At 37.9% G+C, this 17,888-nt stretch overlaps 1 protein-coding gene across 5 annotated transcripts in view; it reads left to right on the forward strand.

The window, feature by feature from the left end:
- The window catches only part of DNAJC13 (DnaJ heat shock protein family (Hsp40) member C13), a 54,531-nt gene that overhangs the window by 33,556 nt on the left and 3,087 nt on the right, over positions 1-17,888 (forward strand). For all 5 annotated transcript variants that reach the window (XR_004748082.1, XM_035317016.1, XM_035317017.1 and 2 more), the window contains 25 exons: positions 569-614; positions 829-983; positions 1,603-1,804; positions 2,533-2,648; positions 3,462-3,540; positions 4,109-4,244; positions 5,365-5,549; positions 6,123-6,197; positions 6,320-6,439; positions 7,260-7,439; positions 8,201-8,368; positions 8,937-9,050; positions 9,384-9,500; positions 10,014-10,191; positions 11,261-11,352; positions 11,686-11,785; positions 12,143-12,217; positions 12,346-12,458; positions 12,863-13,032; positions 13,375-13,417; positions 14,169-14,342; positions 15,245-15,424; positions 15,687-15,827; positions 16,286-16,429; positions 16,884-16,983. Coding sequence is in view for 4 of the 5 variants with exons in the window: in XM_035317016.1 (XP_035172907.1) it covers positions 569-614; positions 829-983; positions 1,603-1,804; positions 2,533-2,648; positions 3,462-3,540; positions 4,109-4,244; positions 5,365-5,549; positions 6,123-6,197; positions 6,320-6,439; positions 7,260-7,439; positions 8,201-8,368; positions 8,937-9,050; positions 9,384-9,500; positions 10,014-10,191; positions 11,261-11,352; positions 11,686-11,785; positions 12,143-12,217; positions 12,346-12,458; positions 12,863-13,032; positions 13,375-13,417; positions 14,169-14,342; positions 15,245-15,424; positions 15,687-15,827; positions 16,286-16,429; positions 16,884-16,983 (3,203 nt within the window). In the remaining variant the exon portion in view is untranslated. The remainder of the gene's footprint in view (positions 1-568; positions 615-828; positions 984-1,602; positions 1,805-2,532; positions 2,649-3,461; positions 3,541-4,108; positions 4,245-5,364; positions 5,550-6,122; positions 6,198-6,319; positions 6,440-7,259; positions 7,440-8,200; positions 8,369-8,936; positions 9,051-9,383; positions 9,501-10,013; positions 10,192-11,260; positions 11,353-11,685; positions 11,786-12,142; positions 12,218-12,345; positions 12,459-12,862; positions 13,033-13,374; positions 13,418-14,168; positions 14,343-15,244; positions 15,425-15,686; positions 15,828-16,285; positions 16,430-16,883; positions 16,984-17,888) is intronic.

The following is a 17,888-nucleotide window of genomic DNA, read 5'->3' on the forward strand; positions in this document are numbered from 1 at the left end:
AGGAAAAAAGGATGAAAATGGCTCTTGACCTCCTGTGCTCAGAAGGAACATTGCTCTAAATGCTCCTGGAAGTGTGTGTGTTTTGTTAGAAACACCATGACACTGCAGGCAAACACCCTCTAAGAGAGTTACCTCAACATTGTCAAGTCAGCAGCTAACAAACTGAATTGCTTATGACCCTGATGAGGAGGGAAGGGTCATCTTGTTTCATCCATGAAATGATGATATAATGACGTAGGGCGGGATTTGTAGGGAAAGGCTGTCTATCAGCTTTTTTTTTTTTTGATGTGGAGGGAACAAGCTTTCAGGAACAAGACTTACAAACTGAAATGGTGAACATAAGGCAATACTTAAACATGGAAGTACTTTTCTTGGTGGGGTTCTCAAGGAATTCATGGGCTTTGTTTAGAGATTCATTCAGCGGCTGCTGTTACTCATTTCATATTGAAGTAAATGCGAGTGGCCAGCTGGATTATGTTAGTCTGTTTATCTTTCAAAGGTTTCAGATCTGTTTTAATTGATACTTTTTTAACTTCATATACTTAAATAACTACTGTTTCTTCTCTAGGTTTTTGAAATACACACATACAAAACAAGGTTTCAAGTCTGAAGAAGTGAGTAGATCGTGAAAATAACTGCCTCTGTTTCCAAATAGTTTTGTAACCTACCTGTTTGCTTTAACAGTACTTCATGTTTATTCTTAGTTCTTAAGAAATAGAATTGAAGAACTGTAAGGGAAAAGGGGGAGGAGGGTCTTTTAGATCTGAAGTCGGCTAGGAAGGCTGAATCAGATTAACTTTGAGATGGCAATGTTATCTTTTTCCATAGACAAAAAGTCAAGATATAGTTCAAAGAAGTATACTTGGACATATTCTTCCTGAAGCAATGGTTTGTTACTTAGAAAATTATGAGCCAGAAAAATTTTCGGAGATATTCCTTGGGGAATTTGACACTCCAGAAGCAATTTGGAGCAATGAAATGAGGTAACTTTTTTTTTCTGTCAGAGACAAATCTGAACAAGTGTATCTGCTGAAGAGGTCTTATCTTTAGCATTTCTACAGAAGGTCTACAATATGTGTTTTCAATGTTTCCACTGCTTCCCTCCATTTGCCCCCGGCAAGGGCAGCATCCTGCAGTGCCCCCTGCTTCTATCAAAAATTACAGGAGTGGAAACCGGCAGAGAGAAGGGGATTATTTCACTGAAAACCTGAAAGCCTTTTACATATGCCTGTGTCATACTTGACCAAGTTCCTTTCATGAATGGAGATTTCACTACTTATGTAGGCTGTTTTATACTTACTGTACTTGTTTACTACTATCACCAAGCTAGGAGATACACCTCTAATATTACAATATGTTTTTAGGGTCTTCCAAAAAGCAAAGTAGTATTGAGGGAGGGTAAAACGTCACTTCAGATTATTTTAAAATAATCTGAACTTTCTAGGCAGTAAAATAGCTTCATGACCGAACAGGGCCTTAATCCCTTCTGTAACTTGGCAAACTATTTGGGGAAAATGTTTGTGGAAGATATCAGTGAACGTACTTAGACACTTTTTTTTTGAGGACTCTGGCAAGTGTCAAAACGAACTTTGTAACTTTCAGGCGTCTTATGATAGAAAAGATTGCTGCTCATCTTGCTGACTTCACCCCTCGTCTTCAAAGCAATACAAGAGCCCTCTACCAATACTGTCCTATCCCAGTTATCAACTATCCACAACTGGAAAATGAACTGTTCTGTAATATTTATTACCTGAAGCATCTTTGTGATACACTCAGATTTCCAGACTGGCCAATTAAAGATCCAGTAAGTAAGAAAAATTTTAGAATTTGCTCAGCTGTTGTTCTTTCAGAGTCCTAAATTCTAACAAAACTTAATGAAATCAAGTGCTAGGTTTGTTACAAATAACCGATAAATTCTGTCTCTCAGTTCATAAGAAAATATGTTTAACGTGTTTTTTTTTATGTTGAAGCAGAATCATCTTCGTGCTATGTAGCAGCCACTGGTTAAGTATTTCTCCATGTACTGACTTAAAGTACACAAAAAAGTATAGGTAGTCTTTCAAAGAGCCTTAAACGTTTTTTAGTTCTTATTTCTGTGCTGGACAGTAAACTGAGCAACTTGATATCAATACATTAACTGAACTGGTAAGATCTTGGTGCAGTTCAGTGGTCTAGATCTGTCTGATTGTCTAATCAACTTCATTTATTCATGCAGTTTTGCAGTTTTTGTAATATGGAGGTGTAAACTGCCAAACATTCAAGTGCTTCTACCTTTTCTAATGTGACTTACGAAAATATTTTAATTTTAAGGCAGTCTTAATCTTGAATAAATTGTAGCACTGCAGCGAAGCAGTCTTGATTCTTACCTGACTGAAGCAGGAACAATAATTACTAACAGTAAGAGGATTAGTTAAAAAGTCTTCGAATTTAGGGGGGTGGGTGATAAGGATATGGTAATAAAGCAGCACCTCATTGTAAAAGATGACGTCCTACAGCCAGTATAAGTGCAACACTAATAAACTAATTATTCAGGTCAAACTCTTGAAAGATACACTAGAAGCTTGGAAGAAGGAGGTAGAAAAGAAGCCACCTACGATGTCAATAGATGATGCTTATGAGGTTCTTAACCTTCCCAAAGGACAAGGACAGTAAGTTGCTTTCAGTATATCAAGTGGTGTATAACTATGGCTACATCATGTCTGTACACTGAAACTGAATTTTCTTGTACTCACAACCAATTAGTGGTACCAGTTATGTCTAGCACCTGCTTTCACATTGGAAGAGTGCTTTCTTCTAAGAAGAAACAAAGCTTGAAAATTCAGCTCTGCTGTTTCTTTGAGAGAATAATTGTAAAGTGTTAAGATAAACTGAAACTGGAAAAACGCTTTGAGCTCTCAGCATTCACTAGGCTGCTCTACAGGGTGAACATTAGACTATCTCATAATGAGCAAAGAATAAGGCAGCACTTGAATGTGTTCAAAGTAGAACTCAGGTTCTCTAATCTTCCTTCCTTCCACCTGCCTTGTCTTTTTTTCTGATGATAGCAGTAGGATTTTTCCCTTCCTATCTTGCCACTTGTTTCTGACATCAGGCCTCTAGAAGAGAACTGACACCACTTTGTAGTTACGCTTCAAGAGCAGTGCACTTACTAAAAATCATGAGCTCATATGTGTGGACTACTAATTCTTACTATTTATTTTGGTTAGCTCATTTAGACTCTTCATTCAAGGGTCACTTTGAGTTCCTTTTGGTTAGTATATCTGAACAAGAGATACTAATGTTAGTTTCTGTTTTGTGGCTGTGTGAGTACCTCCAGTCAGTTAGTGGAGCAGGACTCTCAAAACACAAGAGCTTTGTAGTTTTCACTTAGTTGTAATTAGTACTGTTCAGTGTTGTCAGAATTCAAGCTTTTTTTTTTTTTTTTGATGTTATTGAATGTAATGGGACTTGTTCTCTCATAGGCATGATGAAAGCAAGATCAGGAAAGCCTATTTCAGGCTCGCCCAAAAATATCACCCAGACAAGAATCCAGAAGGCAGGGTATGTATCTATGGTCTTAATAAGATGGGAACAAATTCATCTGTTGCTTGTGTTAGGAGTTTTTAGATTTTCTCCCACTTAGGAGTTAAGTGAGTGTGAAAACTTATGTCCTAGGTGAATCCTAGAGTACAGAATACTACTACAGATAAGTAATTTAACCGATGTCACTCAAAGAATGTTAGCATTTCCACAGTAAACTCTATTGTAATCAGATCAGACCACATTTCGGAAAACATCTCAGAAAGCATCTAGTTTAAACAGTTACTCAGGAAGTAAATAAGCTAATTGTTCTCTTTCAAAGATAGACTGAATCCTCTGCCCATTCTTAAAATCAAATTTTACTTTCTTGTCATACAAGAATTGATTTAGTTTTAGTCTTTCCTGTGGTGGAGTTCAGAAAATAAAACTGATCTGTAAACCAGTATTCTTATTTTGAGGTTATTCAGAGTATTTTCTAAAGTGTAATAAGGCAACAAACCTAGCATTATAGTTAATACTTTATTTTACCTGTGTGTAAACAAATGCTGCAGCCTTGTAGTAATTTGGGGGTTGTTATCTTTATTTGCAGGACATGTTTGAAAAAGTTAATAAAGCATATGAGTTTCTATGCACAAAGTCTGCCAAAGTGGTGGATGGGCCAGATCCTGAAAACATCATTTTGATCTTGAAAACTCAAAGCATCCTCTTCAACAGGCATAAGGAAGGTAGGCATGTTATCTCAGAAGAATGTTTTAAATTCATTTCTTTAGTGGCCTTTGCTGTCATCTTTAATCTCCTATTTTGTTTAGTCTGTGTTCTGTTGATCTGGTTTCTGGCTTGACATGGCATTGTGAAGCTATGGCAGGGGGCTTTTTCAGTGAAATAAAATCTGTAATAGAGCTTAATTCAAAAAGCTTAAATAGCTTTTTTTGAAATTTTCTGCTCCTATACTAATAAGTTTGAATCTTCCTGCATACATAACTGAGGCTGACTTCTTTGTCTCTTCAGAGCAGTCCTCACTAGTACTCGTTCACATGGGTGAGAGATTCTGGGTCTATCTGAGACTTGTCTAACGTGATTAACCACACAAATGTAATCTTGCAGAAATTCTGACAGTGTTAAACCCCTGATGGGTGTGCTGTAACACTACTTCTTCCACAGCCCAAGTGAGAAAAAGGGGTGAAGTACCCTAATCCTAGGTTCTAGCTACAGCCCCTCACTGGCAGCTGGCATGTCCAAGTGATGCAAAGCCAGAAGTGTTCCACTGCGTAAGCATGTTACAGTATGTTAAAATAAAAACCTCATGCAATAATAGCTTTCAGTTGTGTGGAGGCACTGATGTTAGTGTAGACTTAATTAGGTTTGCTCACAGTCAGCTCCTTTGCTGCAAGATTGTTCTTTATCCCTGCTGAACACTCCAGGAATGAAAAATATAATTAAAAACACAATTGCTGTGTTACACTAATAGGTCCTTACAGGTTCACTGTTAAACACTGGCCTAAAACTGTAGCTGACAAAGCTATACAGATGTTTCTCCGGGGGCAGATACTATTTGGAAGGCTATTAGCTTGGGGGCTTTGTGAGCTGTTGATAAGTTATTTTAATCTTGAAAAAGCTTTTTTGTGTATCTGCCCCTGACCTTTTGTCAGCTTCTAGTATGAGCAGTCTGATGTGACAAGGAGACAGATTGTGTGGACTGCTCCGTATTGCTCTAGGTATCCTAGGTGTTGGCTGTCTTTGATTCCTACTCCTTACATGCTGATATATGTTCCACTGATAATTATGTGGTGTTTCAAATTGTGTAGGCTTTGCATAGATGTAAACTTTGAGAGTTTTTCTTTTCAGAGTTGAAACCTTACAAGTATGCAGGCTATCCTATGCTGATTAAGACTATCACCATTGAAACATCAGATGACCTCTTGTTCTCCAAAGAATCTCCCCTGTTGCCTGCTGCCACAGAACTTGCTTTCCATACTGTCAATTGTTCAGCATTAAATGCAGAAGAACTGAGAAGAGAAAATGGAATTGAGGTAGATCGAAAGAAACTTGGGGGGGGGGGGGTTTAAGTCTTAACTCTCTTCCACAGCTGAAAATTCTAGATCCCTTTAATGCATAGGACATCAGATGCATTTAGGAAGCACTCTTGTCTTGAAGCATTAGTCCATTTCTACTTTCGCTTTCCTGGATGCAGTTAGAGAAGTCTCTTGTAGAGTATACTCCTTTCCAGATCTAGGCTTGTAGTTGGCTTATCTACAATTCAACAGAAATATATTAATCAACTTCTCTACCAAATTCTATTGAAAGCTTCTCTGTTCTGTATGTGAAAGCACAAACATGAACAAGTCACTCGGCAGAAGGGTTTTTCACTGTCCATATTAGTTCACATATGTGAATGCTATTGACTCTCATGAAGCAGTAAATACTAGCACCAGCACTCACAAGGAATTTTGCCCTGTAAAGCACTGGAGCAAGCAACAGATAGCGTTGCTAAACAAGGCTTCTCTTCAGCCATTACAAATGGGTTTACCAGCTAATGTTTTATTTCTGACGTACTTGATCAGTTTTTGTTGTGATGTAACATGCATATCATCCAATCCTCACAGGTACTGCAAGAAGCATTTAACCGTTGTGTAGCAGTCTTGACTCGTTCTAGTAAACCAGATGATATGTCTGTACAGGTAAGTTGTGGCAGCTCTGATTTATATCAACCTTCTGAGAAATTGTGTGTATATATACAGTAAAAAAGCTTGTAAACATTTCCGTTTCACTTGGTACCAATAAAATACTATTACTTTTATAGGTGTGTGGACATGTTAGTAGATGTTACAGTGTGGCAGCTCAGTTTGAGGAATGCAGAGAGAAGATTACAGAAATGCCTAACATCATTAAGGACCTCTGTAGGTTACTGTATTACGGCAAGGTAAGAGCTCTCTTCCTAACTGAATATTTAACTACTAAATGTTTAGGGCAATGTTCCGGTTTATGGGAAATAAGACAGTTGCAGAAAAATGATCAATCACTTCTTTAAGATCCCAGTTAATCATTGTGGGATAAAGAACTCTTGTTCTTAATGCTTGTATTTGAATCCATTTAGTGGACTTAAAATGCAGTTGCTATTAAGGTTCACATATTTTTGATTCTTAATTGAATTATGCCTAGCCGAATTGTTTAATTCCTTAAAATAGAAGTTAGATACTAGTTTTACAGTAGATTCTTAAATCAGCAAAATCTCTTGAACAGCCTTCAAGAAGCTTTTGAGCTGTTTAGCTCTTAAAACTTAAGTCATGTTATATGAATACTTAATTTTGTGTGAATTATTATGCTTGCTCATCTCCAACTTCTCTTGTTGGGTAAGTGAAAATGAGAACTTTAAACCAGACTGTAATACTTGACTTTAGGTGCATGCCTATTCTGTAGTCCCTGTAGAACACGTCATCATAAAACGCTCATCTTGGAATCTCTGCCACCTTCTTAAATTGTTTATCCATCAGTTCATCAACACTCCTTTCTAGTCTTGAGAAATAACTAAAAACTCTTCTACTGAAGGATTGACTAATGGGACATGTTTCTTGGCTAACAGACATCTGACTTTGGATGCAGATGTTGTTTTATCCACTTATTTCCATGCTGCTTAGACAATACTGCAGAATTTTAAAAAGTTTTGTCTTTAAATGGTAAGGCAGCCAGTTGGCTTTTGTTTGTTACGAGTACTGAAGTAAACTTTTTTTTCCCTCCTTCAGAACATACCACGAGTAGCTTCTTTGGGAGTAGAGTGTGTTAGCTCCTTTGCCTTAGATTATTGGCTACAAACACATTTGTTCCAAGCTGGAGTTCTCTGGTACTTGCTGGGTTACCTCTTCAACTATGACTATACACTGGAAGAGAGCGGTATTCAGAAAAGTGAAGATTCTAATCACCAGGTAATGTTAACAAGGTGCAGGCTTTCAGACACAGGTTGTTGCTTGCCATCTCTTACTAACAAAAACTAGGCATACTCAAATATTTTCTAGCATCATTGAGTTAAATGAACAAACATTAAAGCAAAAAAAAAATGGTTTCTAATAAACTTCAGTCAACAGAAAAAAGGTAAACTTGTGCTATGAGAATTTCTCTGGAGGCTCAACTGAAAGGGTTGTCTAGTGATAAACCATGAACTTGCTTAAAATACCTCCTTTAGCACTGCATTATCACTTTGGCCTATAGATATGTAAGTGGCTTCACACTCTATTTTCCTTCCTTAAGAAGTGATCCTCTAAGTAGGACGCTTCTTTCTCAGTTACTGGATGAGATGACCATCGAACAGTATTTTAGTTACTAAATCTTGTACTGCTGTTAAGAAAGGCTTATACTGGTATTTGGCTGTTGGCAGGAACCATTTTCTGATCAGAAACTATTACCCTAAATGGCTTCCATAACTTTCAGCTTATCCTAGTGACCCAATTTTTCCTACCCTGGTTATGTCTATTTATATTTATTAAGCCTGCAACAGTGATCATGTCTTGCTGTTCTCCTAGTAGCTTCTAGTACTTTACTAGACATCAGTGCATAATTAGCAATGCAGGTAAATAGACAACACCAGTTCTTTTCATTTTGGTGTGGAAGTGTTGGACAAATCTCTGTAGCTATTGATTTTTCTCCAGCTAGTTGTAGTTCTCTTTTAACTGTTCTTGTATTTTTTCAGGAGGTAGCAAATAGCCTTGCTAAACTCAGTTTGTTAGCCTTGAGTCGTCTTGGAGGGTATCTGTCTGAAGAACAAGCTACACCTGAAAATCCAGCGATCAGAAAAAGCTTGGCTGGAATGTTGACACCCTATATTGCAAGGAAACTTGCTGTGGTCAGTGCTACTGAGGTAAGCATCTGTTGGTCAAAACTTTGAGTTATGGAAGGAGTAATTAATCACTTCTGAATTAAAGCACAGAGCTCTCTTAACACCAGCCTGGTACAAAGAACAACAGAGCAATTTTTCTTTGCAGTTGAAGTCATGGCAAAAAAATTACTTTACTTTCAAACTCAATGGACAGGATTAGCAGCCAGTTGAAAGATTCCCAAAACAAATATGGGAGTGAAGAAGTTGAGTTAAATGTTGATGGCTTAAGGATAATAACGATGGAGAGTGAAGTCTAAACTTTCGAAGTGCTAAGGAAGTCATCTACAAAAAGCGATGCTGCAGATTGTTGCTGCTCACTGCCAAAAATAGGAGAATCTGAACTGCAGATTGAAGCAGGATAACAACAACAACAAAGTAACTTAAACATACTGCTTTTCTGATATGTGGAAGGCTTGACACTTGAAACCTGCGTATGGAATTAGTCTGTTAATGAGATAGGATTAACTTATATCGTGAAACACTAATTAAAATGTTATTTTGGATTATTATGCAGAGTAAGCTCAGATCACATAAATTCATTTTTTCCTAGACTCTGAAGATGCTAAACAGTAACACAGAGAACCCCTACTTGATCTGGAACAACGGGACAAGAGCTGAATTACTTGAATTCTTGGAATCTCAACAAGAAAGCATGATTAAGAGAGTAAGATTACTTCAAAAAATAATTAAACAAAAAATAGTAGTGGGATTTAATACTGTTTCATGTTTTGGTGCATCCTCTTGTCATGCAGTCATACAGTTAATACAGTTAATAAATCCATTGTCTACTCCTAAATGACTTTCTTCATTCAGTAGTCTTAAACAAAAAACCTGAGCTTGATCAGTTACTAGTTGTAATGTTTCAATGTGCCTAGGGCTTCTGATTTTTTTGCTAAAACAGTCTTCTATTAGTATTGTCTAATTAGCCAGGTTATTGCTTTATATTTTCTACATGATTTGCTGTCTGAGCTTGTGCTGCTTGTCTGTCTGTTTAAAGGGTGATTGTGACAAGAGTTATGGATCTGACTTTGTCTTTAGTGACCATGCAAAGGAACTTATTGTGGGAGAGATTTTTGTTAGAGTCTACAATGAGGTCCCTACCTTCCAACTAGAGGTGAGAGATCTAGCTAAAACCTTTCTGTTGAACTTAAAAAGTAGTACCTGAAATGTTACTCTATGTGGAGAAAATAAATCTTATGGAAGTTATGTCCAACGTGATCAGCTTGTTGTGGGAAGTCTCTCTATTGGAGCAGAATAAATTTTAAAAGAATGATGACTTTCATAAGACATACTGCTTTGGATGGTTTAATGCCTTTTCTCTACAAACTTTCACTGCAGATACTCGGGTTGAATCATTAGTTCCAGGAGGAAGTGATTCTGCCTAGTGGCTTTGCTGTTCATCTATACTTACAAACAACTATACATCTTAAAAGTGCTGTTCAAATAGCTTTCTAAGGGTGTATTAACATATAAATGGGGTTAATGTGGTTCAGATGCTATAGAGATAATGAAAAAATGCTTCCTGTTTGGAAGGAACTGTTAAATGTGGGAAAAGTGATGTGGCTACACTTTATTCTAGTTTGAATACTATTGCATCACAACTTAAAATGCTCTCATCTCTTCAAAGCTTCCTAAAGCATTTGCTGCAAGCCTCTTGGATTACATAGGCTCACAAGCACAGTACCTTCATACGTTAATGGCAATAACACAGACTGGAAAAGTAGAGTCCAATCAACATGGAGATCGGTTACGGAGAGTTGAAATGGCTCTGGAGGCCCTGAGAAATGTGATAAAACACAACCCAGGTAGGCTTAATAAGGCACTTCACTGATAGGCTTTCTTGAGGACAACTTCAAAAATAATACAGAACCATATTCTTTTGAGCTTCTTTCTAGCTGGAAGATAGTTTTTCTGGCTAACAAACCTTAGTGTAGTTGATGGGCTATATATAGGCTTGTTTTTGTGCTGTAGAACATTATCAGTGGATGTATTAATTTTGTGCAAAATTCAAGCCATATCTATCTTCTCTGAAACATTGGCCTTTAACTTGAATTCAGGCCTGCAGTTGCTGGTATGACTGAAATCTTTTAAATAAAAATCTTTTAAATAACTTTCTGTAATTGTTTGAAGAATCTTCAGCTGATTTTGAACTTCCTTGTGTCAAAAAAGAAAACAAACAAACAAAAAAACACTTTGACCTGAGTACTGCATAGCAGTAAACACCTAGAAACATGTTAGTGCTATTGCTCCTCCTAAGCAGGAGGAGATGATGCTCTTGAGAGTGGGCAGCTAACACCAGCAAATACCTATGAGTGCAAATATCAGTGTGAAGACAGGAGAAGTCTGAGATGCCATGATTTAAGATCTTGTTGTAACAGCAACTCATAGTAGTCATGGCTTCCTGTGATACCAGTTAGAGTTCTCTGTATTTGGCAACTATAACCCTGAAGGCAGCTGTTACTGTTATAGATTGTATCTGTCCTCCCAGCTGTAGGAATCCAAAACACCATGTGTAGTTGAAGCAAAGTAATACTGGTGACCAATGATAAATAAAATAACTGAACTTCTTTAATTGTCTTGTAAGAATGCATATTAGTTAATTGGCAATCCAAGAACTAGCTCAGTTTTTTGCCTTAGAGGGAGGAAGTATCCTGTTCTTTTGAAATACTGTTGACCAAGACTTTGTGGGAGCTAGATTAATATGCCGGGCTTAATTTAATTCTGTTGTAGATCCTGTTCTGCAGGAGCTGTTCCAATTACTGTGTCAGACTATACAGATTTCCATCTTTATGTATAGTCAAATGTAGACTTAGGATGGCCTTCAGTGAATGTTTTGGTTAATGTGAAGAGAATAACTTGTGTGGTTTCTTGCAGGTTCTGAGTGTGAATGCATAGGTCACTTTAAGTTGATATTCTCCCTTCTGCGTGTTCATGGAGCTGGCCAGGTGCAGCAGTTGGCTCTGGAGGTAAAACAAAACAATCAAACCCAAAACAAGCAACCAAATCTATGGGTGCCCTATGTAATCAGCATATATAAACCAGATTATTTAACTGTTAGAGTAGTACCTAAAAAGTGTCAAGGATTAGGATCCTAGGTGTCAGGCAGCTCCTTTGAAGCACGGCTGATAGCTTTTCACTTGTCTTTGCCCCCTTCTTCCCCAAAGTAAGTCAAGTTCATGGCAGTGAGCACTGTAAATGCAGTTACATTGGCTAGTAAGTTGCTTCATCATATACTGAATTTTCTTAGTGATGTCTGAAAATCTGGAATGTAATCGTGTCTTGTTTCTGACCTTTTACAGGTAGTGAACATAGTGACAAGTAATCAAGAATGTGTTAACAACATTGCTGAAGCAATGGTTCTTGCAAACTTACTGGCACTTCTGCATTCCTTACCTTCAAGTATGTACTGTATAATTCTTGGAGTCTTGCAAGGCAAACTGTTCCAATTCAAAAACTAATTAGAATGCAGTTGGCTGAGCTTACTGTTAACTGTAGTATTAAAACAGTTTTCCAGTGGGGGTGATTACAAAAGCCCTTCTAAGTAACCTGTTTATCTTAAATGTGTGAGCTGAAGCATTTAAATTGCAGGTATTCAAACTGCATAGTATTTTATTAACTAATTATTCTAAGGCATTTGAGAATAAACATTCAATTAATAAGTTCATGTAATAGAATGAATGTATGATTGGTGTTCCTTATTAGTTCATCTTTGATTAGTTAAACTGTGGTAGTTCTTAATACTTCTTATCTTGACAGGTCGACAACTTGTCCTTGAAACTTTGTATGCTTTGACATCAAGCACAAAAATAATTAAAGAGGCCATGGCGAAAGGTACGGTAGTAAATTGAAAGCCAATTTTTCTGTAACAGTAAACTCAAAATATGATGGTCAAATTTGTGGATTTTATACTACTTGTGACCAGAAAACAAAACTGAATGCTTCCCTATATCTTTGTACAGGTGCTTTAATCTACTTACTGGATATGTTCTGCAACTCAACTCATCCACAGGTCCGAGCCCAAACAGCAGAGCTCTTTGCCAAAATGACTGCAGATAAGCTAGTGGGTCCAAAGGTAAGAATCTGAACAGCTCTTGTTGGAACTCTTATCTTGACAGTATCAGTCCGTCTCTAAAGACGGAACAAGACCAACTGTTCCAAAATTTAAACATTCATGTAAAGAAGAAAGTAGTTGTCTCAAAAAACAGTTAACTTTTTAAATTTCTGAGCAGATTCTTAGAAGTGTTGTATCTGTTGTAACTATTGCAAGCAGTTTGGTTCCAATTTGTAATGACTTTGTCATTAGGGACCCCAATTTCAAATCTGTCACTAGCTATCACTATACAAAATGATAGCACTGTATTTTGTTACTATCTAGATAACTAGACTTCCCAAGGTTCCCAACCTCATTTTCAGTAAGGGTCTTTTTTGCTTAGGTGTTATGGTATTGTAAATGTCAATTCTGTTCATCCTTTCCAGGTTAGGATTACACTAATGAAATTTTTACCTGGAGTCTTCATGGATGCTATGAGAGACAACCCTGAAGCTGCTGTTCACATCTTTGAGGGAACTCATGAAAATCCTGAGTTAATTTGGAACGACAACTCCAGGGAGAAAGTATCAACGACAGTTCGAGAGATGATGCTTGAGTATGTGGAGACCTGCTGCCTAAGCATTTCCTCAGAGATGCTCCTTTAGTGAACCAGAGTTATTAGGGGAAAAACTATCACAGAGCTGTCTGTAAAAAGTAGGGTCTTTGCAATCCAGACTTTAGTGAAAAGGAAATGTTCCCTGTGGTATACTGTAGGTGTAACTCAGTGCCTCAGTTGTTTATGCATCTAGATAGGTGTCTAATGCCACAACATTTAGCAGGAGGAGAATGGGGTTTTAAGCTATGGGAAATACTTCACAAATCGACGGAGACTGATGTGGTGTCATAGTAGTGAAAGACTGCTTCTTCAGCTCATTAAACCATCTTTCTTTTTTTAAAGGCACTTTAAAGTTCAGAGGGACAACCCTGACACTAACTGGAAGGTAAAAGTTACTATTTCTGTTTGGGATGCTCTCAGGGAGAATATAAGACAGCTGACAACACATGCCTGCTTGTAACTTTCTGTTGACGTGCTTTGCTTTTTCCATACTCTGTGTACCAACAGGAATTCAGTGCCGTGATAACTATTTTATTTTTCATGACTTCTTATGCCTTGAAATCAGCCACTTAGCAATGTGTTTTTTTTTGCCAGTAAGTTCTCTGATAGTTCAGGTCATTCTAAAAAGTCAGTGACCAAGGTGACCAAGGAAATTACTGGCTTGCTGAAAAAGTCTTGTCACTTATTACATAGCTATAGTAAACTATTTAGCAACCAACAAGTTAATAAATGTTCAGAAATCTTAGTAAGACACTGAATCTCAGATATGATTGTCCTGAACCATTTCATCATGTCAGGTCAGTCAGTGATGTCTGTTTTTTCCGCAGTACCTGCATAAGGGTAGAAGAAAGGAGAGGCCTGTTTTATCAGCCATGTTCCTGATACTTCTCTTTTGTTAATGTTTACCCCAGTATAGCTGTAGACACAGCTACGTGTGTTCTTTGAAAGAAAAGTCACTGCAGTAGTATGACCTGCACTGTGATGTTCTTTCTACTCTTCTTACCTCATGTTTCTTTAAAAAGAGATGCTTTTTGGCCTTTCCACAGCTCCATTCTGGAGAATAGTTCAGTCACACTTACTGATCTTGAAGGTATTCCTTGCCAAGTAATAACTCCGTTTTCTTTACAACTTAACAGCTGCCTGAAGACTTTGCTGTGGTGTATGGCGAGGCAGATGGTGAACTTTCAGTGGGGGGAGTCTTCTTAAGGATTTTTATTGCCCAGCCGGCCTGGGTTTTACGGAAACCAAGGGAATTTCTCATTGCACTGCTGGAAAAGTTTACTGAACTACTGGAGAAAAATAACCCCCATGTAAGTTGTATTGTTTTTTTTAATCTGCTCTTCAAATTTATTTAGAAGTCTCATGCTACTGGTCTTTTAGTATCTGATTAACTTTGGTTCTCACATGTTCTTCGCAACACGAATGGGTTGTCTACTTTAAACATACCTATATGCTTTTACGGAAACAACTTCTAAATCTAGTCAGTGTTTCTAAAGCCCCTGAAGCCATAGAACTAGCTCTGGTAAGTCTTGGACGTTTATGTTACATTAGTGACAAGACTTAAGAAATTGTTCTTAATTATTCATTTACTGAGTAACTTAAGAAAATAGCTCTTGCTTTATTCATCCTAAACTTGTACATCTTGACAACTCTAGTGTCCTTCTGCAACACTGATTTCCCACTCCAAAGGTGTAAGTTACATGACCTAAACATGGTTCCCTCCTAAGAATTGCTTAATGCAGTAGAGCTAATGCTCTGTAGTTTGAGGATGTTTTAAATATCCAGTTAATAATATCACTAAGTTGATATTGACTTGAAAAATAGTGTTCAGACAGTTCCTAGCTTATATTTGCTGGAAGACAACTAATTTGCACACTAAATAAAACAGGCGTGTAGTACAAACTGATGATAACAGTTTATGCAGGCATGTGGAATGCAGCGTGAGTGCTGTTGAACAGGCTGTAGAAACTTGGCTTCTCTAGATACTGAAAATGGTACTTAATTTCTATGTAATCTGGGTTCCTGAGATTTCAGTGAATGTCTTCTGCTATTAAAGTTGATTGCATTCTCTTAAACTTAAGTCTCAAAGCAAAATCACACTATAAAAACATTAGAAACAAAATCTAATGCAGAACAAGAGAAGTGTTACCATTTGGGGGATTTGTTTGGCTTTACTGAGTTATATTTTCTGGTTTTGTTTTTTTTCCTACAGGGGGAAACCTTAGAAACCATTACCACAGCAACTGTGTGCCTGTTCAGTGCTCAGCCTCAGCTAGCTGATCAAGTTCCTCCACTTGGGCATCTTCACAAGATACTCCAAGCCATGAACCACAAGAACAACGCCATTCCGAAAAGTGCCATTCGTGTCATGCACATATTGTCTGACAATGAGGTACAGAATCATTGAAGTGTTCCAGAAAAGTGTAGTTGGAGTTTGTGGTGTTTAGTAGTGCTTGTAGAAAGGCATTATTCTGTCTGTAAATACCTCATACCAAGTGAACAGGGACTTTAGCTGATGAATGGAGAATTGATAGGTTAAAAGGAACTGAGAAACATTGTTTCTTTTGGGAATTACGGTTGGCTGACCAGATCTGCCATAATCAAGCTTAGCATAAAATAAATTATGTATTCTGGTTATTTCTGTTTCATCGTAGCTTTGTGTTCGAGCGATGGCATCTCTTGAGACCATTAGCCCTCTCATGAATGGAATGAAAAAGAGACCAGATGTAATCGGTGTAGCCTGTGAAGCACTTAATCGAATGTTTCAGAAGGAACAAAATGACTTAGTAGCTCAAGTAAGTCGTGTGTTTTCAGTCTATAGAAATGTGATGTTTGGCTATCTAATCTGTTCATAGGTACCATTCAATTTGAGTGTCTAGGAGGCCTTAAAAATATGCTTTCCATGTTGGAAAAGTTAGGAAATCCCAAATGCAGGGATATTGCCTGTCATTGAAGCTTGAACTGTGCATAGGATAGTGTTGGCTTGTGGCTGCTGAGAAAGCCTAACATGGGAATGGCAGCTAATTCAACTGAACTTGCGCCTACGCAGAGCTAAACTGCTGGACAGAAATCTTTTGGTTTTCCTTGTGTGTATTTGAGTTACTCAGGAAAAACTGACCAGCTAAACATACTTCGTACGAGCTGTTGTTACTTCTGGTTCATGCTAATGGTAGCAACCCAAGAATGTAAAACCTCTGGAACACATGGAATTTACTAGTCCGTGTTAAGACAACTCTTTTGTGTGTGGTTGTAGGCTTTGAAAGCGGATCTGGTCCCTTATCTTCTAAAGCTGCTTGAAGGTATTGGTCTTGAGAACCTGGAAAGCCCATCTGCGACAAAAGCTCAGATTGTTAAAACTCTGAAATCCATGTCTCGCAGCCTACAGTATGGAGAACAGGTAAATACTGAGAAGTGCTGAATTGAGCTTAGTACATATGGAATATCCAACTCTGAACATCCCTTGTTTAATCTTATGGCTGTCAAGCATAGAATGTTAATATTGTGCAACTACAAAATCGTGATGTGCTGGAACTTCTCAATCTGTTTCTTGTGGAGGAGTCACTGGTTCGATGTATGGTGAAGTGTGAGGCAAAAAGACCAATTCCAAGTGCCAGAAATGTTCTGTAAGCTTCCTTCAGCTAGGTTTTTACTGATAGCTCTTCAGAACTTCTGTTACAAATGTAAATTGCTTTTTTGTTTGTCCTGATGAATATTGTAGACAACTGCAGCGACACTACGGATGTATGCGCTGTACTACTTGGTAATCCCTTCAGAAAGATTTGGTTCTAGAAAAGAAGTTTATTCCTCTAGAATATTGCAAGTCTTACTGTTAATCTCTTCAAATACTATAGGTAAATGAAATTCTGTCTCGTTCTTCTGTGTGGAGTGCCTTCAAAGATCAGAAACATGACTTGTTCATTTCTGAGACACAAACAGCAGGATACCTCACAGGTAAGCAACCCTTTTCTGTTTGTCCTGAATAATACCAAACTGTTACTCAGTTGTCAGACTTGACTCTGGGGATTGTGGTTATCCTTAGGATTTAGTGCTGTCATGTGGCCTGAACAGCAAATGCTGTAAAAATGTTAAATTTCTAAAAGTAGTTCTATCAAGTTTTTTTTTTTTTTTTTCCTAGTAGAAAAGGTATTTCTTTGGATAGTATTTGCTGCATTTACTTTTAAAATATTAGGACAATGGAGTCTGGACACCGGCAAGTCTTGCAAGTGTGTTATAGTGGTTGAGATTTATTGAGATCGAACGAACAAGATTTAACTTCACTTTCTTAGGATCAGTCTGCTTGAGTCCTAGAGCAAATTATTTTCTGAAGTTGGGGATGGGGGAAGTAAAACTCTTCAAAAATTGAACTTAGAGTTTGTCTGAAAGGCAGTGGTACTTAAAGTAGCTGAACTGCATTAATTGGGCCATGTGAATTACACAGCTTTAGCACAAGGCACGTACTCATGGTACCAGAACCGTTTGAGTGCCAGTAGCCCTGAGTGTGAAGCCATTTTCCAGTAAGACTCAGTGCACCAGTAGGGCCATTCTCCGGTGGGAATGGCCTCGTACCTGTACGTGCAGCTTCCAACTTAGACTGGAACACACCTGTGGTGTGTTCTGGGTGAGCCCCCTGATGGTGCCAGGACTGAAGTTGTGCCCCAGGGGTGCCAGCACAGTCTCGTTTGCGGGCTGGAAGAACACTCTTACTGTTTGTCGTACACGATCAGATTACTTGCTGTATCTGAACCTGTTCTGTATAACTGCATTGCATCAAATTTTGGCTAACACAAAACCTGATTCAAACGTTTGAATCCTTACTAGTCAGCAGCTAAGCGAGTGCAGGAAATTACTCAGTCTCT

This window comes from Oxyura jamaicensis, chromosome 2 (genome assembly GCF_011077185.1).
Source record: "Oxyura jamaicensis isolate SHBP4307 breed ruddy duck chromosome 2, BPBGC_Ojam_1.0, whole genome shotgun sequence".
Lineage (NCBI taxonomy): Eukaryota > Metazoa > Chordata > Aves > Anseriformes > Anatidae > Oxyura > Oxyura jamaicensis.